Below are 27656 nucleotides of genomic sequence, written 5' to 3'. Positions count from 1 at the left end.
TGTAAGCAAACAAAATATTTAATGTTTATTTACCATTAGTATTTTTGTTTGTCTTTTTATTTACATAACACAGACACACATTAAATCATTATGAAAAAAAAAACTAAAAAAATAAGACTAAACTCCTTCAAGCAGCCTTTAACAACTACTTCTACAAGGACTTTATCAGGAAACAGACTATGAGAGACAAAGAAAGGCATTGATGTACTGTAAGTGAAGTGGAGCATTGGTTTTAAATTATCAGTATATAAAGCCAAAGCTGGACACAAGTAGGCTCAAGCAACCCCATTCGAATGTACAAGCATACACATTTCACATATAAGAAATCGTAGTCTATAACCACTCACACACACACACAGCCTTTAAGGTTACAGCCCATCTGCAGCTTTTTCCTCTGTTGTTAACCATCTACTATTAATACTGAAAATCATACAAAACAAACAACTAGAAAAAACAATTATAATGTTCAAAGTGTGTGAGTGTGCGTCACTGTTTCACCAGTCATAGCTCTGATGCATTTGCAGCCATATTGCAGCCAGTGTATTTTCAAGTATGGACAGTCTAAAACAGTGCTTGGCTGAATAAATGCTTTAAACCTCGTGGTAAAAACAGTTTTTCAATTATTATGACGTCAGTGAATCTTCATTTAAGTCATTTTGGTTTAAGTGATTCGACTGTTTAGTGAACTGGGAAATATGAACAGTGTTGTGGTACATTTAAAACAATCACACTGAGAGTATTACTGGCAACAATTCAGTCTGACATTGAGTTGTAAAACCAGCATGTGATTTTATAACAGGTTGTCCAGTGGCATTGTTTTTTTAAATAAAACCTCTGAGGCTGAGAATGCACTTTAACGCACAAATAATGTACAGAAGTTCTGTTCAGTGCCACCTGGTGAAAAGTCACACAACTAAATGTTAGATCGACATGTTACCAAAATAGTACCTTTCACAAAACTTCCACTAATGAAAATGGCTGAAGGTTAAAAGAACCAGTAGAGCACCATGGGAAATGTTCGTTACAGTACCAAATTCCACCAGGTCACTCTAGGCCTACTGATTTGTGGGAACATGTCAGCAAACAATCTTTTGCAATCTTTTACTCGTCCAATACACGTTCTAATAAAAATTTGGGACATTTCGAGACACACAGGCACTCATGCATAAAAACTACTGTATCCTCCCCTCCCCCCGTTTTAAAAAAAATGTCCTCCTAAGCATGATTTGCTTAATAAAATAAACCATTGAGTAAAGATGAGGAAGAATTTAAACTGCAAAACCTAAACATCCATGAAGCAAAACAATAGTATGGGTAAAAAGGCCTAATAAATTGTATCAATTCGCTCATTTTAACCTATATCTGCCAACACAAGGATTGTGTGAAGGGATGTTCCACCTTATCTGAAACTACGCTAATTCATTAAATGAAATTAGCTGAGAACAGCTAAACAAAACGGAAAAGCGTACACCAGTATACTGGCTCCTAGCGTTCCAAAATGATTCAAGTTAAACTATCCCCAACAAACTCCCTAGCATTTAGCATTAGCTAGTGCAGATTTGTGTCTACAAGGAATACGGTTGTATGTTAGCAAAAGGAAAAGCGCATATTAAAGATTAAGGCAAGGCTGGCAACATAAACACTAGCAAAATGCTACCTTGCTAGCACTACTAACGTCCGAGAATTAATATTCCTGAAGAAAAGACAAAGTAGGGACGGAGTGCGTGAAACATAAATATAGAACATAAATTAAATTCAGTGCACAACTGTGCTCTGTGCACAAGAAGTATGAAATTTATATAAATAGATTTATATAATAGTTGTATTTGGATGTAGTAAAACCTGATGCCCCAGAGCATGATAGCTTCTTGTTAAAAACATTAATTTCTAAACTTCAAAACCGTTGCTTTTTCCACAAGGATAAACTCAACATTCAGAACCACAACTGAACATTAACTCCATTCACCTGGGGAAAAAAAAAAAACGTCCTCAGGACCTTTCCGTTTATGTTTTCTGGTTTCCTTTCTTTCTTCCTTACTTTGGCTTCCCACTTACAGTTTGTTGTTATAATGGTTGGTTTGTTTCTTTATTGACCCATGTATTTATTTCCTGGATAGGCCCTGCTCTTTGAGTGAAGAGTAGTTAATTCCTCTCTTTAGTGAAGCGTTAGTGTTGATTTCTCCTAGTGCTTTACTTTAGTTTCTTCTCCGTACTTTTAACATGACCATTTCTTTTGTGCTTGCCATTAGGAATTCCATTATGACAGTGTCCGTTCACCTTCTCCGCTGCAGATGAACCACGCCCCAGTCGTGATTGGATGCACTTGCCTATTCGGTATAGCACGTAGCCGAGTAGAAGCAGGCACACTCCTATCACCACAGCCACATCCAATAAGAAGTACTGGTAGGTGGGGATCTCATAGACTGCGGAGCGGAGGTGTTCGGCACCACGGTGACGGAGTATATAGCTTATCCAATAAACTGCCCGACTCACTGGATGACCAGGTTGATCTTTGTGAATCTGAGACAGCAGCTGTGCTCGCTCACGATACCTTAATAGAAAGAGAAATGGAGAGGTTTCAGAACACCTGAGACAGCACATCACCAACAGGATGTTGATCTTGATATAAAGGCCACAAGATGGCACTGTACCATAGTTCCATGAAACTGAACTTAAAGATAAATCAGGGCCTGTATTCACAAAACATCTTAAGGCTAAAAGTAGCTCATAACTTGCAGATTTGAAAGAAAATCTTAAAAACAATAAATAATCATATCCTAAATGTAGGACTTTTTGCTTAGAGTATTTCACAGCTCCTAAATCTGTGAAACATTAGGAGTAGTGAACAGGACTCCGAAGTCACTAAGATCAAATCACAATCTATCCTCCCTTCTAAAAAAAAACAATAGAAACCATCACAGAAATTCTAATGGTTTTCACTACAAATACTATTACAAACATTACAAACCTTCAACTTTTAACAATTAAAATAATAAAAAAATTATTTCCTGTAGTGTGTTTTTGGACATATCCCATTAGTCGTTTTAACCAGCCACCAATAGAATGTTTTCCTTCGCATCTTTTTTGATTTTAGGTTATCCCAACTCCAAATTTTCCTTTGATTATCCTTGTTTTTATTAACAAGTTGGGCAAGAAGCTTTGTGTTTGCATGTCTTGCTATCAGCCATGATTATTCTACTCTGTTAATTAAAAGGCTATTTATATGCATAATTGTCAGTAAGACACTGACAATTAACTGAACTTGTTTAATTAGTGAAAAGTAACCTGCATTTTAAAATCTTTATTTGATTTTTATTTTTCAACCTTCGTTTGAATATGGCAACATAATATCATGCTCTACAATATTTCTATGAACAATTTCCCCTATCAGCCAATCACAGTGTGCATAGTGTTCACATCATCCATAGCAATGAGGTCAACCCTTACTCTTAGCTTAAGACTTCTCTCTATTTAGGAGAACTCTTAATAGTAAGATACATTTTTTTATGAATATGGGCCCTGATCTTCATATTTTTGTGAATACAAATTAGAATAATTAGTTAATATTAATAACAAAAATATATTAGTAATAATTTTAACCCAGCACTGGGCATATGATTTACTCACACTCAAGGCATCCTAGGTGCATATGACTTTCTTCTTTCAGTCAAATCAAATCCGAGTTATATTAACAATTGGTTTTTCAAGCTTTATAATGGCTCATTGTTTTTTCATGCTTTATAATGGCAGTAGGCAGGTGTTTCTGTTCAACAGTCCACAAGAAGTCCAATAAAGTGCATCCATCCATGGCTCCGGGGGTTGAATAAAGGCCTCCTGTAGCGAATCGGTGCATTTTTGTAAGAAAAATGTCCATATTGAAAACGTAATAATCACTTTTCTCTAGCTTGCGCTAACTGTTGTAACAAAAAGACGTTCCGGGTATATGACTTAGGACATATGCAGAGGATTGGTAAAAAAAAAAAAAAAAAAAGTCAAGCCAAGAGGAGACTGGTTCTTTGCTAAAGTAAGGAAAATCTTGCTTCCTTTGCTCCTGTAAACAAAGCATATGTCCTACGTCATCCGCCCGGAACAGCTTGCACATATGACAGTTGGCGCAAGCTAGAGAAAAGTGATTGTTACATTTTAAATATGGATATTTTTCTTACAAAAACACATTGATTGGCTACAGGAGGCCTTTATTCACCCCCCGGGGACCATGTGGAGCACTTTTTATTATGGATGGATGCGCTTTATTGGACTTCTTTTAGGCTGTTGAACAGAAACTCTCGCATACTGCCACTATAAAGCTTGGAAGAGCTAGGACAATTAATATCCGATTGAATTCAGAGTCACAATCGGAACGTCACATACCTGTACACCTGGGATGCCTTGAGGGTGAGTAAATCGTGGGCTAAAATTCATTTTTGGGTGAACTATCCAAAAGTTTGGGTTAACATTTATTTTTTAAACTTTTAATGTTTTTAACCCAGCATTTTTAGAGTGAACATTAATGGGCTTCAATCCACCATAGTATGGGAAAAAACCCTTGGATATTTTGCTAAATATCTCTTTTTTTGTGCTGTGCAAGAAAGTCATTCCAAGTTGTAAAGCCAAAAATGCACAATAAATATTTAATAGTTATTGTCTCCCAAAAGAAAGAATCGACTGTTAACAGCCCGAATTCGAATACCACTTCCACTGCGGTTACACGTCACGGGGTAACACATTTGCGTGATACCTGCCTATGAGAATCACAGGAAAATGAGGTGATATTAAATGCATATTGTTTAACCTTGCATGCATGTAAATCTATTTAAGAACCTTAAAAGTGGCATAACAGGAGCACTTTAATACAGCTAAATCCTTCAAATTCAGCCTGTAGAATAAAACCTCTTTATGCTACATTGCTCACTGACTCCTTGGATTTGTTAAAACACTATGGGTGTGCAAATATTGACTCCATTGTGGGGTTTTCAACAGGTCTTGTTTATCATTAAACTTGAGTAACCCCAATTCCACAGTCATTAAAGATTAACCCGGCTCTGTGTGTGAGAGTTTGGATTTGTATTACCTGTTTTTTAATAGACGATTTACAATGACTGCAGATAGTACATGTTTAACAGTGCAACTTCATTCATTTTATACTGGCATTTTATACACATCTGAATTACCTTTCGTCTGTAATGACATTAACCATGGCGGTATAAAGGTCTTCTTCACTCATCCTTTTCCACTCAAGCATTATGCCCATGCCTTTGGCCTGAACTCGTGTCATGGTGTCATAGTGATCTCCAAACAGCGGCACACCGACCACAGGAACACCGTGATACATGGCCTCATAGATGCTGTTCAAGCCCCCGTGGCTCAAGAAGGCCCGTGTGTTTGGGTGGCCTGTGGGTGAACAACAGATGCAGTGTGAGAGGAAAAGACAACCATTATTGAAAAAATGTGCAATTTACGAACAGATACCATGAATCGCTGAACATTTACCATAATTTCTGCACAGTTCATCATTTAACTGTGGTATTTTGAGTGAGACTGTTGTAATAACAGGGTTAATGGATGGATGGCCTGGATGGCTCCACTTTACCCTATAACATTAATAACTATGGTTTCTTTAAAGGAAATCCTGAGTATTGAGACTTGTGTGGCTTAATATAACCTAAATTATGTCTCTTAGTGAAACTTGTAGTAGAAAACCCCGAAAGATTTACATTATTTAAAAAAATGACATAGTTTTTATACATATTTTGGACTATGGGGGCGCCATTACTTTGCTTGAGTCAAATAGTTGCTCTCTGTGATCAACTGGCGCTGCCCATTGCTATTTTTACCGCAACACAACTCAGAAAATACTGATAGGATGCCACATTGTTTGGTGTTTGGTTGTAATTTTCAGTCGAAGGGCAACAAGAGAAGCCATGTAAGTCTTCACCGCTTTCCTATCAATGAGAAGAGGAGAAAAGAATGGGACGGGCATGGAGATGGGCCTGTGGACACAAAGAGCCACGTCTTTGTTCTGTTGACTTTAGCCCTGATGTCTTTGAGGCTTTTAGAAGACCACAGTTTCTGAAAGAGTGTACAGGTTGCGATGGATATAAGCGTAGGCTTAAACCAAATACCGTACCATTGATTTTTCCCCACAAGATGTCTAAACACCCCCGGATATCGAGTAAAGTCTGCGCTGCAAAACTTCTATGCAGTTTCTATTGTGTTCTGGGTGGTTACTGCCACAAAATGAGTCCACCCCTATGATAATCTCGCTTCTAGATATGACGTGTGTCCCACCTACAGTTTATCATCAGCTGCTCGGATTTCTTAGAAAATTAAAGGCACGCCTCTCTTTGATAAGCGAATGGAGGTGAGATGAGTCAACAAAGATTAATACCGTGGATTTTGTATTCAGACAATAGTGATAAGTGCCTCACAGAAGCACAAATATAAAAATAAAAGTTAACAAGATTGAAGTTCTTCATTCAGCTGCTTCTGTATAAACATGAGCCACTCTTGGCCTTTACACCCATCCCTCCCTGTACATGCTAACTTCTTCCTCTGAATGAGTCACAATGAACACAGTGTTTTACTGGCCTTTCAGTGTCACTATTCGCTCATCTAGTACTCTTATATCTCTTTAAAAATACATTTAAAAACACATAGGAAAATCAAAGGGACATTTGCATATGTTTTTGTAAATTGGTCCGAGGTTTCTCACGGATAGGGTGGGGTTTGTACAGTATCACTCCCTCACAGGTACTGACATGAGGCAGGATATTTTTTTATTTTATGCATAAAGCTGCACACAGTATGTGTAAGTTTTTGAGCTCTGATTAAAATGGAATTCAAACTGTTGTTTATTATAGTATGTTGACCATGGGTCATTGATCTTGAAGTTCAATCCAGCTGAACTTTAGTCAAGTAAGTGTTTGTTTTAAACAGCTGGTTTGTCAGAGAGTTCCTTGGGTCCATTCTGTCTAAGGACTTTGCGTATCACAATGACTTTTTTTCTTGTCAATATTTTTAGTTGGATGAGCAATCCAAGCTGCTTTAAGATCAAAGCACAGAATGCATCAACTAGCTCAACAGAGAACAGGAAGTGTGGCAGACAGCAAAAAGATAGCGAGAGAAAGAGAGAAAAGAAAGAATGATGGAGACAGAAAGGCCCTCTGTGACCTCAAGCCCATGGTGCACAATGAAACAGAAACTCATTCACACAAACAAACACATGCACAGGCTTTGTGTCCTCTAATACAACAGAGACATTATACTAAGAAGTGCAGAAAAGAGCAATGAGGAAAATGAGCTTTCTCTCCCTCGCACAAAAAATCATGTTAACTAGTTTTCCAGTAAAATATATAAAGTGTTTTTAGAAAAAGAAAAAAAAATCTTTAAAAAGTTTTTTTTTTTTTTTTTTTTTTGCAGTGGGGAACATTCAAACTTCATATGCATTTCTGAATTCTCAGTGGTACTTAGTGAGCAATAGGATAATACTTACCCAACAGGTCATTCTGTGGCATCCAGTCCACTAGTTTAGTATTGTTGCCCAGATTGGAGGGAGGAACTCCAGAGAACCTGCAGAGAGATTGAACTCATTGAGATACAGGCATCCCATTCTACAAGTTTTTTAAACATTGTGGATGAGACAATCATCAGCTGACAAGAATGAAGAATTTGTTAGTTATTCAAAGTGTCATAGATATGAGTGAGATCAGGGGAGTGAGGTATACTTTGGAAAGGAAAGGCACATAGAGTATGAGAAAGACAGAGACCAAATATTTTGCATGCATAGATCAGATTAATACCAACGCGTACATTCAGAAGGCAAATAAAACGATGAAATACAATCAGCCAGCACCAAAAGGAAACCAGATCCCTTCTACCTTGTAAAGCTTATAAAGGCACCAAAAATGTTCTTTTTTTAGTTTTTTTGCAGTAATGCATGCCATATATTACACACAAACATGACAGTTATACTACTTATAAACATGAAATGAAGTTTGATGAAACCTTTGTACTTTTGAGAAGTAGGCAGTTTGTATTGAAGGCAACACGAAACTGTATTCGCAACCCATTTGAATATGTAAAGTGATGGATTTTCAAATGAAACAGAATATTCAAAGAGCAAAAACAATAATGGATGTTGGATGTTGAAGTAAATTATTGTGGTAAGCAACTTCTGGCAACACTATAGAAAGGTTGCTTTACCTACAACAGTAGCCTAAAACAATGCCTGAAAGGCTGTATAATGCTATAGGTTAGGATTTTTTTTTTCTTTTTTTTTTTTTGGCTGACCACATCAGCAGAAAAGAATATAACTTTAAGACTGTGAGTACAAATGATTTTGTCTTTAGAACATGCACTGATAAATCAATACAAAAAACACCAGAAACACACCACTGTTCAAAAGTTTGGTAGGATTTTTTTAAAAAGAAGTTATCATTTTTTATTCAGCAAGAACACATGGAATTGATTAAGTGAAGTAAATACATTCAGCATTTGTTCTGTTTCAAATGCTGTTTTTTGGATCTTTCTATTTATCAAAGAATTCAGAAAAATGCATGATAGTTTCCACAAAAATATTAAGCACAGAAATAAAGTCAAACAGTTTTATGCCATGAGGATAAAGTAAATAATGACAGAATGTTTGATTTTTGGGTGAATGACCACTATAAAATTTTACATAATTCCTATATAAATTAAGGTAGGGGTTTCAAAAGCCATTTGTGACCCTGGACCACAAAAACAGTAATAAGGAAATTGAGATTTATACATCATCTGAAAGCTCAATAAATAAGCTTTCCATTGATCTATGGTTAGGATAGGACAATATTTGAAAATCTGGAATCTGAGTGCAAAAAAATCTGAATATTGAGAAAATCCAGTTGTCCAAATGAAGTTCTTAGCAATGCATTACTAATCAAAAATTAAGTTTTGATCTTTACTTAATATTTTAATGATTTTTTGGCATAAAAAAAAAAATCAGTAATTTTAACCGATTTTGAACTTCTAAAATGTAGTTTAAATGCAGCTTCAAAGGGCTCTAACCGATCCCAGCTGAGGAAGAAGGGTCTTATCTTGGGAAACGATCATTTTTTTCGCAAAAATAAAAATTTGTATACTGTTTAAGCACAAAAGCTCATGTAGCACAGGCTCTGGGATGCACATTCACGATGCTACGAATTAGTGATGGGTCGTTCTTGAACAAATCTTTAATGTGACTCGGGAGGAAACAAGTCATCTCGGGCAGTGATTCGCTCAGTCGCGCATACGCAACATCCTATTAGGTTCTGTACTGGAATTAGTTCACCTGTTTCGAGTCTTCGGGTTTTTCGAGTCGTTTGTTCATCTTATGGGGTTGTCACGTGATGAACGAATGGCTCAAACCCGAAAACTTGTCAGATAAGAGGTGAGGTGAGCTAATTATAGACTAAAGACCCAGGTAAACAATGAATTCATCTTTTCTGTTTCTTAGCATTACAGTTTTGTCTTGTTTGCAGTGTAATCAATGTTTGTGTAAGTATTAGATGTGTTAGGGAAGTAACACAAAACATTTTAATTATATTTTGCTAAAATGAGCGAAATGAACGAAATGAATGATTTGACTCAAAAAAAGATTTGTTCATTTCGCTGAACGAGACTCAAAGGTCTGAGTCGGTAAAATGATCCGAACTTCCCATCACTACAACAAATTTAAGTTCATCATCTGTGTACCCCGGCTAAAAAAGGTAGAGTATGGCGAAAAACTCCATCTTATTTTCTCCAACAACTTCAGAATCGTCCGACATCATTGTAGCTTTTTGTTTGTAAACAGCGTTTGACTTACTTGCACTTTGTTAGTCTTTGCATGTTCGCTTTGTAAACACTGTGTCTGTAGTTCCGCATGACCTTTCGACGTGATTCAATAGTACGTAGTGGCGTGAACGCGCATCCCAGAGCCTGTGTTACACGGGCTTTTGTGCTTAAAAAGTATACAAACTTTTATTTTCCGAAAAAAATGACCAACCGTTTCGTTAGATAAGACCCTTCTTCCTCGGCTGGGATCATTTAGAGCCTGCATTTAAACTACATTTTGGAAGTTCAAAATCGGGGCACCAATGAAGTCCATTATATGGAGAAAAATCCTGAAATGCTTTCCTCAAAAACCATAATTTCTTTACAACTGAAGACAGAAAGACATAAACATCTTGGATGACAAGTGGGTGAGTAAATTATTTGTGAATTGTTGTTCTGGAAGTGGACTTCTCCTTTAAGACTGCTTTTGTAGTCCAGAGTCACATCTGTAAACTGTTTTAAAGAGTATTTGTCTCTGAGCCTTAAGGAATAGTTCACCCAAAAACAAGTTTTTTTTTTTTTACATTGAACAGTGTTTATTTCTTAATGCCAGTATGAAATCACATGCTTAACATAACATTGATTATTATCAATGTTAAAAGAGTAGTTCGCCCAAAAATGACAATGTTGTCATTATTTACTCACTCTCATATCGTTCTAAACCTGTATGAGTTTCTTTCTTATGTTGAACATGTACGTATATTTTGAAGAATGCTGGTAATCAACGACTGTTCTTCAAAATTCTTCAAAATATCTTCTTACATGTTCAACATAAGAAAGAAACTCATACAGGTTTAGAACGACATGAGAGTAAGTAAATAATGACAACATTTTCATTTTTGGGCAAACTACTCATTTAACATTGATACTAATGAATGTTATGTTAAGCATGTGATTTCATACTGGCATTAAGAAATAAACACTCAATTCTTTTGACATCTGCTGAATTTACTAATTAAACTAACAGTACAACAAGAGTTCTTGAGATCATTGGAAGCCTTTGTCTTTAAGTCTGGCTTGAGATTTAGTAAAGAGCAAACACACAGAGCCTAAAGGCCAATATGTGCCAAACCTAATGACAAACATTCTACAGTTACCAAGAAACCTGACAGCAGTCAGTGACTCTAATTACCATTACTATAATCTATGCACAGTGTGAGAGGGAAAGAGTTTGACCATATGTTCTTGACTTCATATCTGAATACGTAACACGAGTGGTATATTGTTGCAGCTCACTGTAGTGTGTCTGTCTATCTGTACAGCATATTTATGTATGTGTGTGTGTGTGTGTTCCCTTGGCATTTCCACTCCCAACAGTGTCCTCATTAGTAAAGTCTTGCCATGGCACATTTGCATGAATGCAAGAATGCAGCTGAGATTATATGGCATGACTACAGGAGTCATGACAATATGACTGCCTATGACAACAACAGGTGCTGCTATTTATAAGCATGCAGGTTCACTTAGGAAAAGACAAAGAGGAAAGAATAATAAATGCAGATGTAAATAAAATCAATTCAATGGGAAATTCAACGTTTACATGCACTTGTGACATTTTTTTTACACTTTTAAAAGTGTATGACGTCTCAAAATAATTTTATAAATGTTGCTTTATATAAAAGACAATTTAATAAAAAATATTTAAAGTAAATGAATCATTCCCTGAAAAATAAAAAAATTCGCCATTATTTACTAACCCTCATGTAGGTTAGTATTTCGCCCAGTGTGGTTGCTCTTTTCCATACAATTAATCCCTTATGGGGACTGCATGCAAAATTACCATGATTATCATTAAAGTGGTTTCCTATTTAAATTTTCATTTCTGTTTCGTCTATATAAAATTCTGTCATTAATCACCCTCATGTTGTACCAATCCCATAAGACACAAATTAAGATATTTTTGATTAGACAGCAACAGAACTGACATGTTCAAGCCCCAGAAAGGTAGCAAGGACAACGATAAAATAGCCCATGTGTTCAACCATAATTTTGTAAAGCTATGTGAATACTTTTTGTACACAAAGAAACTGATGTGAACATGCTTCAAAGACTGCCACAGAAGAGAAGAAATTGTTGAACAAAGTCGTTGTTTTGGTTTTCTTTGCACAGAAAATGTATTCTCAAAACTTCACAAAATTAAGGTTGAACCACAGATGTCACATAAACTATTTTAATGATGTTCTTACTACCTTTCTGGGCCTTGAACTTGGTAGTTGCATTGCTGTCTATCCAAGATCAGAAAAGCTCTCAGATTTCATCAAAAGATTTCAAAAATATCTTAATTTGTGTTCTGAAGATGAACGAAGATCTTGCAAGTTTGGAATGACATGAGGACGAGTAATTAATGACAGAATTTTCATTTTTAGGTGAACTATCCCTTTAAATGTGTATTACAGAAAAAGTTTTAAACTCTTACAACATAAAATAAAATTAAAAAATGATTATCAGAATAATGACATTTTCTTTTCTTGTCTTTTTAAGATTTTATGTAGATCATGACTTGTGGAGAGATCAAATATCCCTCTACTGCCGACAAATATATTGGGATTTAAAACAAAAATACTGAGATTTATCGTAATTATTGACAACGCTCTCAGTATATAACAAGTGAATCTGTACAATGCTTTAGTCCGAAATGAATACATAAAGTTTTGCATTTAGAAACCATTGGAAAGTCTAACGAAGCCACCAGATAATTTTGAATGAGGCTTTACTGGTTTGGAAATGGAAAACAAAATAGTTAGTTGTAGCCACAAACTTATCAGTGACCTGATACCACAGGTCAGCTGCCAATGGATACTATATGATAGAAAAGAAAAGTATAATGGAAAGACACACAGGTGATTTGATCTGTTGGATCACACGAAAGAAGAAATGAATGGCAATACCTCCAGATGACTCTCTGGGGAAGATGGCTCAAGGCTCCTGCAAGTTTCTGAGCAATGTCTTCTGACAGATACTTTACCCCCGCACCAAATGACACCACTACGAAACCATGCTCATCTGTATCCTTCACCCAGGCTTCAAACTCCTGTACACACACAAATCAAATACACAGTTCAACAACCTAGGATATATGTAATGACTATATTCACAAGACAAAGCAATTCAACATTATACGGAAGTCATTTTAAAGAATTGCACATTTCACGGTAGATGTAGTAGCATCTAAATTAAATGGTTTTGTTTGACTTTGTTTGAGTACATTAGGTTACATCAGAACTTACTTTAAGGGTCAGATAAGCTAGAAATATCTCCATAAAATTACAACTGTGCATAAATGCTGCTGTATATGAATGTGGTAATTATTCAGTACCACAGTTTTACCATCTGATACTATAGTAAGCACTTACCAGAAGAGATCAGGAAGTCTATTAGTGACACAATATTAAAAGTTTGCTCTGCGGTCATAAACATGCAATGAAATGTCTGAAGAATGTAACGTTTTATCGGTTTTCACAAGCACATTGCAACATAGTTTGTCCAAGGTTTAAAGGGACATTACTCACTTTGAACTTTCAATTTTTAAACAAGTGAAAACATTTTGTTCATAATATAAAATGGTTTTAAGGTGTGGACATTTATCTAGCTGCTTTACCTTTGACAGAAACAGAAACAGAATGCATATTTAAAAATCCCTCAACCTGAAAATGATCATGATTAGGATTTCTCAAAACCTGTTTTACCTATTAGGTCAGCCACAGAGAAATACCCTTTTTAGTGGTAACTGAAATGCCACCACAATGGATGAAATAAAAAAGACATTTACATTTGTACATCCCATTTGGTGGTGTAAATAAGACTTTAGACCAGGTGTGTCAAACTAATCGGACAAAACCTCAGGTTTTGTTGGATTATTTAAAAATAAATTTATTAAACCTTAAGCCTATAAAGCACATAATCACTTTATCCTGGTTTAAAAGCCAGTGTTGAAGTACATCAATAAGCATTACTAAGAGAATACAGATTACATACTGTACACATACAAAAATCAAAGAATATTAACCAAACAACAATATCACTAAGACAAAGAAACCCCCCTTACTGCTCTTGGCTGGATTTAGTATTAAAAGACCTTAGCTTTAATGAGCCACCTTAAGCAGAACATTAACACAAGGTTAAGACTACAAGGAGGTACTGTATGGCTAATATTAAACTTCAAAGTGAGACAGTTGTTTAAGCCAAAGATATTTTGTCATTTGATCATCACATTCAACATGTCTATATGAAGAGTTCAGATGCAAAAGCCCCTAAATCTATCTGACGTATTTCTTTAAAATTAGCATTTCTTTCTGGCTACTTTGTATAGGTTTCTATGTAAGTACTGGTACTTCCGATTGTGCTGAGGCTGGAATTTAACAAGTTTGAAGTAAAAGTATTTGATGGACGTATACTATGTGTCAGGAGCATTATCATTATCAGTATCATCTCATTTTTGACCGAGATGCCTTTTAGCTGGTTTTGCATCTGAACTCTTCATATACAGTTGAGGTCAAAAGTTTACCCCCCCCTTTCAGAATGTGCAAAAAGTTAATTATTTTACCGAAATAACAGAGAACAACTATCACTAAACAAAAACACAACTGTGGATCATTCAGATAAGAGCACAGCATTAAGAATCAAGGGGATGTAAACTTTTGAACAGGGTCATCTTTATAAATTCAACTATTATTTTCTTTTCTGGACTATATGTAAACATATTTTATGTGAAACATCTTATTCAGGTCAGTACTAAATAAACAATAGCATGCATTTTGTATGATCCTTCTTATTTTGGTAAAATAATTAACATTTTGCAGATTATGAAAGGGGTATGTAAACTTTCGACCTCAACTGTACTGTACAACTTTATCTGGTTAATTAAAAATCTGCTTATTCAGTTATAATAATGTGATTGTTTTTGGTTTAAAGGCTTTTTATGGAATAATAATTAAATTAATTTAACCAACTAAAAGCTTGAACCACACATGGAAGACTGCAGAATATATTTCTTTACATACTGTACACAGCAATAAATACACACAATTATTATAGCTGAAAGACTGAAATAAAATACATATCTATTGCTAATATTTACTGAGATTGTGTGCAGATGTATTCAATCAACTTTGTGGACCTAATTGCAACACAATGTTGTTAGACCCAGTAACTTTCACACAATATGTGCAAAATTACCAGAAAAGGGACATGATGTTACTATCTGTAATACACTGTTTACATTAAGTAAACATTTGAAACACATAACCAGAAGTTCATCCACCTAGAAAAGTAATCCCTTAAAAAAAACAGATTTACAGCTCAAATTATAGACTTAAATTATTATGAGTAATAAGTGTTTTACCAAAAACACAAGCATGCCATTTTAACCTTTTAATTAGTTGGTTTATATTTCTGAGATTTGACTGGTGATTGTTATATTACAACACTGTTTACATATTCAAAAGATGCTAGATACAATTCTAAGATGAGTAAGGCTTTGTGTTAGCTTTTAGCATCCATTAAAGCATGACTGTGGCCTATTACAATATTAACAATGCTAAGGAACTCAATTCTTAAACTGAGTGCATTATGGTAAGTAGAAAGTGCATTGTTAACACTGTAGTGCAGTTGTTAGCACAAAACATTAATGGTATTAATAAGACTTAGCATAAGCCTTTTGTGTTAGCAGTTAGCATAGCTTCAAAATGAGTAGGTTTTTTTGTGTAAGACCTGCTTTTTTGCTGCTTGAGGGAGTCCAGCTGCAGCTGAACAGCCTGCATTGGCCTGGCACTGACTGTCCGCTCCTCACACTGGTCTCAGTGTCCTTCATACACACCCGACAATGGCCACATTTACACACATAAACACACACTCTCACACCCAGCACTGACAAACACGCTATTTGCATTATGGCTTCACAGCATACAATGAGGCCATTTGGGCGCTTGGTATTCCAAAAGTGCAAGCTTAGGTTCAGAACCCCCACTCCTATTCAATGGACAGCTCCGCGCAATCACCCGCATCGATAAGAACAGCCTTTGTGAGCATAACGCCCACGAGACTTCATATTATTGAGCAGATATTACTGAGCAGAGATAATAATGACTTAAATACACTGGATATTTTCTTAATGTTTATATAGCTACTTGTTTATTTTCACCACATCCGGCCTGATGATATTTAAACTGGAAAGTGGACCTAGGTCACTTGTTTGAGAGGGTGGGTTGTAGCATTTTGTGTGAGGCTGGAGATTGGCATTCCTGTACATTTCGAAATAAAAATGTTCCTGCGTCAAGCGATCCCTATATCAGAACATGATGTCATTTTCAAGCTATTCATGAACTCAAGCGTCAAAAGCACTGCATGTGCACACACTGCATTTACTGAAAGAACAAGGGTACTTTGGAAAAGAAATTGGAACTGTAGTCCCAACAGTGGATTGTGGAGAAGACAAACACGTTTTGTTGTTTAAACTGATCCAAACATACAGTTCATTAGGTTTCCATTCAGAATGTGAACTAGGCAATAAAAAGATAAGCTGATAATTATTTTCATGCTAAGGCCAAAAACTGATTATAGGTCGATAATAAAATTCTCTACTAATTTATTTAAAGAAATAAAAAATAAAACACTAAAAACTGACATTTATTTTAAATGCTAAATTTAGGAATCAAATTATAATGTACAGTATGAAAACTGATGTTGTTTTATTTACTAAAGATTACATTTTATTACATACATTTTTAAATTATTATATACATTAATAAATTATCAGTGGTTTTAAAGATTAAGATAATGTTTGCAAAGGTGGAAAAGGTAATCCCTTTAGGGTATTGTCCCAGTGACAAGTTGTTGTACCCATAAAGGTACAATTTTTGCACTTTTTCTCTGACAGTGAATGCTACGGTGGCCCAGCAGAACACAATGCAGCAAAATTTAAAAAATCTTAACATAATTACTAACATTAAGCTACAGGGACACCCATGTTTTTAAAGCATTTTTTTCTTTTTAATGCATGATTTTATATCTGGTAAGTGCTATTTTCAGGCTCAGTAACAACAGTACAATATTCCTCATAAATAGACACATCAAAATTAAAATAAAGTATCAGTTATATGTTCTGTGAAGAGCCATCGCTTCTCTATATGTTGGGTATCATTGTGTCTGGTTTGTGCATTTTAATTCGCATAAATCCTACAAAATATGTAGTCTCTTAAAAACTGTGTCCTTTTTTGTCACATCGATAATGCATGATTATTTCCTTTTTTTAACATAGAAATTGTGTGCATTTACTGATATTTTTCTGATGTTTAGACACTATCAACAAGGGTTTATTAAAATATAAACAGATGGTTCGGTATATTGGTAACACATACATTCTCTAAGCATTTATATGTCACATCCATAACGCAACATTAGAATCAAGCCACAACAAAAATAACTAGATAAAAAAGTCTTTCAAGACAAGCTTGAGAAAGCCAGCCCAGGAAGTTTGAAAAAGTTTGAAAAAGTTTTATAAGCTATAAGTTTGAAAGTTTTCAGTATGAAGTAGTTTTAAAGATTACATTTTAAACATTTTGAATGCAATAGAGTCTATTAAAAAAATAAATAAAAAAAAAGATAAGTAAGTCTATGGGATTTTTATGATTTTTAATTTCAGCTTTATGAAAACCATAAGTCTAATCAGTTAGAAAAGATATAGCACTGAAGATCTGAAGATCAGCACTGAGTCTGAAGATCTGGGCTGAATTTAGTGGTTGTAGAGTTAAAGCAATAGGAGGAGTTAAAGTCAGAAATTTTAGTCTCATAAGAAAAAAGCTTTTCAAATAGCATTTCAGTAAGTTGGCTTTCTTAAACCAACTTAATTTCTCAGCCACACAGAGGGTGGTCTAAAGCAAGTGTCCTTAAAAAAGAATGGTACAGTCAAAACGGTTCAAATTTGTGGATTCCAGAGTTTCAAAATGAAACTCCCATATCATTTTCTCCGCCAAATTCAAAATTTTTTTTGTAAAGGGCATTTGAACTTCTTTGCACATTCACTTTCAGTAAACACACTGTCCGTAATTCTGCAGCGATGTAGGACAATTTTGAAGTTGAAAGAAAAGATGAGATGGGAATTTGAGACACTGTAATTTTATTTTAGAAAATACCCAATCATTTCACTAGATAAGACCCTTCTTTAGAGCCCTTTGAAGCTGCATTTAAACTGTATTTTGGAAGTTCAAACTCACGGGCACCATAGAAGTCCATTATATGGAGAAAATTCCTGAAATGTTTTCGACAAGAAAACATAATTTATTTACGACTGAAAAAAGAAAGACATGAACATCTTGGATGACAAGGGGGTGAGTAAATTATCTGTAAATTTTTGTACTGGGAACCAAGAAACATCACCACACCACATGACTACACAATACCTGGCTTGTGTGTGTGTCCATATGCAAAATTCAAGTGTTCATAGCAACAGACTGGTACAGTAAAACACATATGTTAGCTTTAACCTTAAATGCATACCTCGGGTCTTTAGCGACCCGGGACATCATTTACTACCCTCTCCCTCCTTCGTTTTTTTTTTTTTTAAATTTGACATCAACTTTCTTAGTATTCCTAAATCTATTCATTATAAACAATAAAACAAGAAAAAAAAAAAAAAAAAAAATATATATATATATATATATATATATATATATATATATATGTATATAATATATATATATATATATATATATATATATATATAAAAGAGTGTCTGTCTTCTGATTAATTTTTTGTAAAAAGTGTATAGGGTCGCTACAGACACAAGGTGTGTAATAGTGCAAGTATATTTTTCGTGTGCAAAATTATGTAACTATCCGATGACTCAATACATGTAATTCACCTTTATTCCTCAAGATGTTTGATAGACAATAATGACGTGATGTTTCACTCATAATTACCGCAGGCATAAAACAAAAGAATATCGTTAGCAAAAATTTAACTGGTTTTAATGACTTTACTGCAGAGCAATTGCTGTACGCAATACAATATAAATGTCACTGTCATTTGAAGGTGGATGTGGTGAATAAACTGTCAGCAATCAAACTATTGATTTTGAAGTCACTGAAAACAATAGTTTTGCTAATATGGTTGAGATTACGATTATGAGCCAGATGCTGAACGTACTGTGGAAGTGTGAGGATGACGCAATGGTAAAATCATCTGCTCAAATTTTCAAAAGGTAATGAAATATGCTTTATTTTATTCTTCTGTAATTGTTTTGAAAATACCAAGAGAGTTTTTTGCTATTGCAGAAGTTAGAGATCCGTCCATGCTGCATATGTAGGTCTGGGTTGCTAAAGATCTAAATATGTAATATTGATTGGCGAAACATTCATGCATTTAAGGGTTAACACTCTCTATGCAGTGGCTGAGAAACAGCACCACAAATTGGCCTTATCAAGCAATAGGGCAGCTCATTGTCTCCGGTGTGTTAGGGTGTATTGTCCCATATAAGAAGTCCAAGTTTTGAAAATGTAGATATTGTTAGGCCATTAGACAATGTACGATGCCAGGATCTTTTAGTGCAACTCAAACTGACTGGCTCATTCAACTGTAGTAATTGATATATATGAAGTACAAGTGTCCATAAAAAAGACTGGTAAAATAAAAATATGGATTATCGTAGATCACTGGAAACTGTATTAAATCCCTTTGTCTGATTTATTACACTTTTACAGGTGACAGAAAAAATGACTCATTGACCCTAAAGAGGAAGTTCACGCAATAATAACAAACTAATGAATAAGTAGTTGAATTTAGCCTTGTGATAATAGTTAGTTAAGTACACTTATGCACAGAAGCATTTCCAATGTTTCTTTTTCATTTTGTTGTAGCTTATTCCACTGTGTTAATTTATGCTTGCTTGCTTATTTTGTGCATCCCTAAAACTGATGCCACAAAAAATAGTAAAACAATGTTTAGAGATTGTTTAAATATAATAGCACTTGTTTCTTACCTGTGGCAAGGGGCTGGGGGGTTTGGTGAGGATGCCACCTACATAGACAACATGTGGCAGAGTGGGTCGTGGGAACTCGAGCGCCATGTCAGTACACAGCATCCAGAGTCGACTGTTTTGAACGAGATCATGCATGGACACAGTCGGTTGAATGTTATATTTCCTCATAATGCGATCATACTTGGGTAAAACCAGGAACTGGACACCAAATCTGGAAACCAGGTAGACTGCTGTGTTAGCTACCCGTTGGAACAATGACATATGGTCTGTTAGTAGAGAGTTAAATTCTGGAACGTATGATAGAGGAGCTGGCGCCCCAACTTCCGCAGGGTACCACAGTCCTGTACTAAACACTGCGTATTGGACACCCAAAATGTGAGCTATGACAAATCCACACATTTCATTGGGATCAACAAGCAGGAGGTCAAACTTTTCACGTTTTAGCTGCTCCATGACAGAAGCACTCCCAACAACGGCATCACAGTTTTGAGAATAATGGTCCAGGATGTCAAATAGCTCCAGTGCTGTGAGACGCCCTGAGAAGATGTTGCGAACTTTTGATTGAAGGAAGTCGTCAGCTGAGGTGCTGTTAAAGATTCCAGGGTAGCGCTGGAGACGATAATGGTTGGAAGGCGGGATCTCACGACCTTCGGACACCAGGAAGACTGTGTCGTGGCCCTCGGCGTGAAGAGCAGAGGCCAAGGTTTTAAAAATATACAGGTGGCTCTCAAACATAATTGGAGGAACTACCACGATCTTAGCTGCCCAGGAGAAACTCGTCGTTAAACACCACAGCAATGTGGCAAGCAGGAAAAAAGCCTTCATGACTGCAGAAAGAAAGACAACAAATGATTAGTGATACGTCTATCTTTGACCCTTGTACTGAGCAACTACACAAATCAATACTTTTGTGTTAGCATTTTAACATCCATGGAAGCACAACTGAGGACTGTTACAATATTGTGGTCTTCTGTTAACACTGTATTGCAATTATCACAAAACAGTAAATGGAAGTAAAGGAGAAGTCCACTTTTCAGGATTATCAGTCCATATAATGGACTGATATGGTGCCCTGATTTATAATGGCAGTGAATGGGTGTGATTTTGAAGCCCAAAAAAGTACATCAAACCATTATAAAAAGTACTCCACATGGCTCCAAGGGGTTAATAAAGGCCTTCTGAAGCAAAGCGATGCATTAGTGTAATTTAAAACATCCATATTTAAAACTTTATAAACCGTAATCTTGATTCTGCTAACTGTACATGTTTTCACGAAAGAGTGGCTTTCCAGCGAATGGCGTAGGACATAGCCTTAGTGTAAGCTCCAGCGGGAACTGACAAACACGGAAGTTCAGAGAAGAGAGCAAAACACAGAAAATAAGGATTTTTAAGACTAATAAAATGTAGCGTACAGCTAAAACAATTTAGTTCTTTACTTGGTTTTCTTTTGCTGTCAACAAAACTTGGATCTCGCGAGACTTACTCTATGCCAATAAGTCATAAAGTTTTAAATCTGGATATTTTTCTCACACAAATTCATTGCTTTGCTGCAGAAGGTCTTTATTAACCCCCTGGAGCCATATGGAGCACTTTTTGTGATGGACCTCCACTCACTGGCATTATAAAGCTCGGAAAAGCCAGGACATTTTTTAAACAACTCTGATTGTATTTATCTGAAAGAAAAAAGTCATACACAATCCTGAGAGTGAGTAAATTACTTTTGGGTGAACTATACCTTTAAGTACTGTTGCATGAGCTAAAGCTGGAAAACTTGTTTTTATTAACTGCTACTGTTAATGATTGTAAAATGTGTTTGTAAATGTTATGAGCTCTGACCATTCACCTGAATCTCAGCTACATAACAAAGCTTTTGCATAATCATAAAAGTGCAAATCTTCTAAATCTAAATCATTTATTTTGGCTGTAGTTATACAGCATTTGAACCCAAATAGAAAGGAATAGCATTTAGAATCAGTGACTGATTCAACCCGCTGGTCCAAGACGCACACTGTGTTCTCTGTGTGTCTGAGAAAATGTGCGTCATGACTGAGGTTATATGTGTGGGCCTATGACACTGTAGATTGTTTCCACTAATATAATAAGCAAAGTTCACTGCACATTCTGCAAACACACACTTACACAGACATTCAAGTCACTTCACCTTTACACACACATTTCACACAAAATAGCTTCATCGTGCTCCTAACTACACTGAAACGTTTATGGGTTGTGTACATTGTACACAGTTCCTATTTGTTAGTTCCTATTACATCTAATTAAAACAATCAGGTTTTCCCACACTCTTTTTAAACAATTGAACACAAGGAAGAATTATATTTCAGAATGTTCTTTTATATATACACTTCCAGTCAAAAGTTTTTGAACAGTAAGATTTGTAATGATTTTTAAAGAAGTCTCTTCTGCTCACCAAGCCTGCATTTGTTTGATTCAAAGTACAGAAAAAACATGTACATTTTCGAATGATGACAAATTAATCTTTGAGAAACAGTGTGAACTGATTCATGTAAGTGACTCAAACTTACCAAATCTAACATTGTTTTAGCTAGTAAAGTTTAAATCACTAAATCTCTTTTTTAACACTCCATGCCTGTAAGTCGTAAGTCTATTTTAATTACATGTTAATTAAACAGTCATAGTTGTCAGGGCCTTAAAAATACAATAAATCAATTAAAATGACCGATTTAGCACTGGTGCTCAGGAAACATCTGCATGCCTTAGCAAACCTAGACATTAATAACATGTTTTAAACAATCCCTAAGGCTTTGGTGTTCTCGTCTGTCATCTTTAAGCCTCTCTTTAGTCTCACACCTTAATTAAAGAACATATCCTACAGCAGGTCATGAGCCTGGGGATCCAATAAACAGGTGTATGCCAATGGTGTGAGGAGAGAAAGACAAAGATGCATATAAAGAACAAAAAGGCAAAGGTCTGTTCAGAAATTCTGAAGTCTCTATGTTGTTTCAAACAATTGTATCTTCATTTGGGCATTCATCCAAATGAGGATTACCACATTTCTCATCCCTCAGATAGCTAAAACAACAATGCTACATGGACAAACCCTCTTTAAAAACAAAAGCAATGTCCCTGTCAGTAAAAATGGAAGCTATGGATGTTTCTGCTGTGTTTAAGACTTAAAAAATGCTCCCCAATGACTATCCTAAAATGTCAAGAGTGATGAAATAAATCTAGAAACCCCTACCTGTAAGTAACAAACAGGTGTTTAGTGGTTTTCAGACACAGTGAAGCTTAAGAACAAGGAGACTTAAGAGGGTATGTTTCCCAGACCACATAAACCAGCTGTTGAGGTAAATTTCCTGTTTCTCTTGCTTTTAAATGACGGCTGTTGTTTCTAACGTGACCCTTCCACCATTTGGCTCTCTCAGTTTCAGGTGGGCTATCACTATTACAACATTTTTTTACCAGACTGTTGACGGTTGCCATGGAAACCCTGCCAGAGTCAAGCTGTACCCTAGCAACGTCATAGCTTGTGTTACTAATGGTTGGTTCAGGTTTCCTGCCCATCAGAAAGGAGAATCATTCGCTATTAAACACATGGAAAAGGTTGAGATGAACGATAAAACTGATATCGTGCTGTTTAGGCTTCCACACACACAAAAAAACACCAGATAAAAATATATTCTCTTGATTAAACTACCAATTATTTTCCATAGTTTTCTAAACTTATTTTAAAAGTAGATTCAGAATCAACCAATATTCCTTTTTTTAACTGATATGACATTGCTTTTGACAATAATGACTATATTATCATTAGACTACAAAAATAAAAACATATGAATATTTTACAAAAAAAAGTGTTTGTAAAATACAAATACTGTTTAATATTGTTGTTATTATAGTTTTTGTGATCTAAATGGTCAAAAAAGTTAATATTGGAAATAAAAAAATTATTATATAGGGTTGTCTGTCAAAGAATTCAGTTTATTAGACAATCAGCCTATCTCAAAATACTATTCCTTTTTTCCTTAATAACAAGATCTCAAAAAGTTATTTTTTTAAGAAATTCAAACCATAAATACCGTTTTGTGGCTTTTTAATGTGCTGTGACAGATCACTGTTTTGCCTTATTGGATCAATCAACACATGAACGTCTTATTCACTTAAAGTATGATATAAACATGAATGAACACCAGAACGTATTTTATTTTAACGTGGAAAGACGTCAATACACACAAAATTGTTCAAGTCCAAGTATGATTATGATTGGTCAGATCGCCTGTCAATCAAGCTGTTTGCAAAGGTTCAGTTGAACAAACACCCATATTTTGAAGTCATAGCCAAAAGTTTAGACTAATATGAATTTGTCTGCCATGTAGGTTAAAACCTTAGGGGTATTTGTGATTTTTTTCTCTTTATTTATGTATTCATTAAACAGAAACATTTTTAAGAGAAACACTGAATTTTACATTTAAGTAGTGCATGTGTCAGACTATAGCTTAACCAGGAACTTTCAAGGAGTCAGGGAGAGGTTATCTACACAAGAAGACATAACCTGATGTTATCAACATCCATTTTACATGCCTTTAAGACTTGAAGTCACATTAAGACATGTGCATTACGGTCGCATAACACATTATGACGGCTGCGATAGGTGATAAGAGATAATGAATACCTAGGCAATCTAAGTATCTATGTGAGTTTATCTAACAAACCTGTTTCCCAATTCACAAAAAAAACTTTTTATATTCAAACAAAGTATATTTCATGCTTTTTGTTGTATATTTGATACTTTAAGACTGAGCAAAAGGTACAAAAGTCAACACTGGTCAACTGACCGTCACAGGTCTTTTTCTGCTAAATTAGGCAACAAATGAACTTGATCTAAATCTCTAATGATTCACTATGGCCACACAACTGAAGTACTACAGGCGGCCAGATACAGCCTCATTCTAGGACCTTACATTGTAGAAAGCCCATGCTATTTAAGAACTCAGTTCAGAGGTTAATAAACAAACCCCCACCTAAGACCCCCACTGAAGACACTGCATACCTGGAAAGAATGACGTTAGTGAGAAAAAGCGATTGGCTAATGGATGCTTTGCGTGTGGTTGGCGAGTTCAAATGGACTTTCAATATGCAAAGAAATGCAAAACCCACTAGGCCACATCCTTTTCAAGGAAAAGATGTCCTCTATTCACAAGAGGACAAAACAGCTGATCATATCTTACAGTACTAATCCTAATGTCATGGAAAACAGATAGGATTGCTGTGTATGAAACTGATATCTTGCACAAAGAGCTAAGGAATAATCTCTGTCCAAAACAAACTTACGAACAAAATCATAAAACGCCAGTTACATCCGCAATTACGCCTTTTCTGATTAATCCTAGTAGTTTTCAGCAGAATTTCACAACATATACACACAGGTATAATGACAGCGGACTGAAAGGTGGAGTCCAAACAACAGGCGCTCATGAAGCAACAGACTTTAAACTGGCCTAACAGGATCTTCCCTTCCCCCACTGCACACATACAGTAAACACATTTACTAAATGCCCTCTAAATCATAATGCTCGATGAGATTGATGACAACAACTGAGAGCTGTGTGATAATTGGTGGGAGTTTTTCATATTATTTTTATTCTTATTTATGTATTTGTTTGAATTACATTAAATGGGACACTCACCCAGCACTGTAGTGCACAGGGACTAAAGGATATAATTCACATACATCAACTTTGAGAAAAACTTAATGTGTATGGCATGAATATTAGCAATATTATCATACCAGCATTCACCCAGGTTTCCATGCTTATTTTCATGGCATTGATTTATTAAGTTAATGGTTGGCATGAGTGGCTTGGCATAATCTTTTATTTTTATTGCTCATATTTTAAATATAGTATTCATTTTTGAAAAGTGTCTGTCTGAATGATCAGTGTAGCATAATTAAACAGACCCTTTTAAACTCATGACTGTGTCAAGGTCATAATTTTTTAACAATACATTTTAACGCAAAGGCACATTTTGTTCAAGTTGTTTTTGTTTACATTTTGTTAATTTTTGGGAAAGAGGCTGTGTATGTGAATATTATTAAGTAAAAATACATCACACCGGTCACAGTCAGAAACCATAACTATTTAACCCCCTTTCCAAAAACTGAAAATAATGATAACAACTGAAAACATATCGGAGACCAGGAAGAGATTTTCTATCAGAACTGATTTTATCTCTTCATGTTAGTTTCTTTCAGATGGATGTTGAACGGGAATTGAATGTCACTGGAAGATGCCCCCTGCTAAACTATCGCTCGCCGGTTAAATATTGATGAATGGGGCCGGTAAAAGTGAGCAGCTAAATCTTTCGATCAAGTCCCAAACACTCACTGGTTCCTAAGTTTTCAGAAAACAGTTTAAAACATGATGTGGCAGGTACTAACATATAAAACCCTATAATGAAAGCGAGCTTAGTTTCGACTGAACACCGAGAGTTCAAAACATGTCACATGCAGCTGTCTCCGCAAAATAATCCAGAACCCAAGGGACACACCTGTGTAGTCTACCTGTAAATAGAGAAGTCTAATTTTTCCGCACTCACTGAATGTTGCGCGCAACACCTGTTTCTAAACCGAAACACCGCCCTTCGCCGCTTACCTGTACAGGTGAACCCGGTAGATCTGTGTCCGAATGTCTGTGAAATTCACGTCCCCTCGCTCTCCTGAGCTTCTGACACTTTTACATAAATCCACAAATGGTGTTGGCCGGTTAAAACTGCCCGTTTGCCACAAGAGGCGAGGTGGTTTTCCCAATGGCTAAGAGATGGGGCGTTGAGTATCAGAACTCCAGGAGGGCGGGATATGCGAAACCTCAATTCACAGTCACTGCAGGGAGTGGTCTAGCCATAGCTGTGTAAACGCTAGAACAAAAGATAGACTTCGGCCTTCCCTCAGATCCCCTGGGAAGCGTCAGGTGCGTCGTTTGCTCTTTCGACACAGGTATATTTGCATTCGCGGTGCGTCATCACGGCGCTTCTATTTAAGCAGAGGTGTGCTATAAATATGAAGATAAAGTCGATAAAGGAGATTATAACATCATTCCACCTTTAACGTCAATTAAACAATACCTCCAACAATAAGCTAATAAGCATATCGAGTGCGTAATAGTTGTTTATAGTTATAATCATTTCGAAGGATGCCGTTCATAATACTTACTAAAAGTTTTCACTAGTTGGTTAATAACTACAACAACTGAGGTAGCCCACTAAGTAGTCTCTAAAGTAAGTTTTCTAAGATATTTTGAAATAAACAATAATTTTTAACCAAAACTTTATAGGTCTAGGATGAGGATGGGAACGGGACAATGACGCCTTTGTGTTTATGTGCATGTGCGTGTGCGTGTGTGTGTGTGTAAGTGAGAGAGCGAGAGCGAGAAATAGAACATGGGGATTGTGTTTGAATCATTGATGATTCTCTTCAGTTGGTGCGGCTCATGTTTCTGTGCAGTGCTTCTGTGGGTGTTTCAACACAGTTTAGAACCCCAACCCTTTCGAAATGTATTCAAGAGTCAAAAAAGTTACTGAAATGACAAAGAAATGCCTCAGGTATTTAAAATGAGCACCAGCTGAAGAATGTAGTGAGGGGGTTGCTGATAATCTTGACTGCTTGATTCCTGAATCTAGATTCAGATGGGCAGACTGTAGCCAATGAATTTCTTAGCTGAGTGTACAATGTGCTGTAGTCAAATGCTGAGACTGACCTATACCAGACATTTATGGATTGGGTCAAGAAACATTTGATGAAGAACTTCTGGACATGTCCCAGGAAGTACAACCTTTGTGGTGCCCTTTTAGTTATGAAGACGTCACCTTCTCATCTGAG

The 27656-nt window shown here is 35.8% G+C and overlaps 1 protein-coding gene across 1 annotated transcript; it reads right to left on the bottom strand.

Annotated features, from left to right (window-relative positions):
- On the bottom strand, positions 1-26658 carry ugt8 (UDP glycosyltransferase 8). Its single transcript, XM_051114822.1, has 6 exons — positions 26434-26658; positions 19802-20628; positions 12717-12859; positions 7493-7569; positions 5172-5391; positions 1-2551 (listed from the first exon to the last, which is right to left on the bottom strand). Exons 2-6 carry the CDS (start codon positions 20624-20626, stop codon positions 2191-2193), a joined length of 1626 nt encoding a protein of 541 aa, XP_050970779.1. The 5' UTR covers positions 20627-20628; positions 26434-26658; the 3' UTR covers positions 1-2190.
- Positions 26659-27656: the final 998 nt, after the last annotated feature.

This window comes from Labeo rohita, chromosome 1 (assembly GCF_022985175.1).
Source record: "Labeo rohita strain BAU-BD-2019 chromosome 1, IGBB_LRoh.1.0, whole genome shotgun sequence".
NCBI classification, from domain to species: domain Eukaryota; kingdom Metazoa; phylum Chordata; class Actinopteri; order Cypriniformes; family Cyprinidae; genus Labeo; species Labeo rohita.
Note: the sequence above shows the minus strand (reverse complement) of the source record. Positions and strands in the feature narration are given on the sequence as shown.

Excerpts from the sequence above, each read along its gene's own strand:
- ugt8 (XM_051114822.1), bottom strand. The coding sequence starts at position 20,626 with ATGAAGGCTTTTTTCCTGCTTGCCACATTGCTGTGGTGTTTAACGACG. Across the intron at positions 12,860-19,801 it reads CCCCCAGCCCCTTGCCACAG|GAGTTTGAAGCCTGGGTGAA; the intron begins GTAAGAAACAAG and ends GTGTGTGTACAG. Across the intron at positions 5,392-7,492 it reads GCCACAGAATGACCTGTTGG|GCCACCCAAACACACGGGCC; the intron begins GTAAGTATTATC and ends GTTCACCCACAG.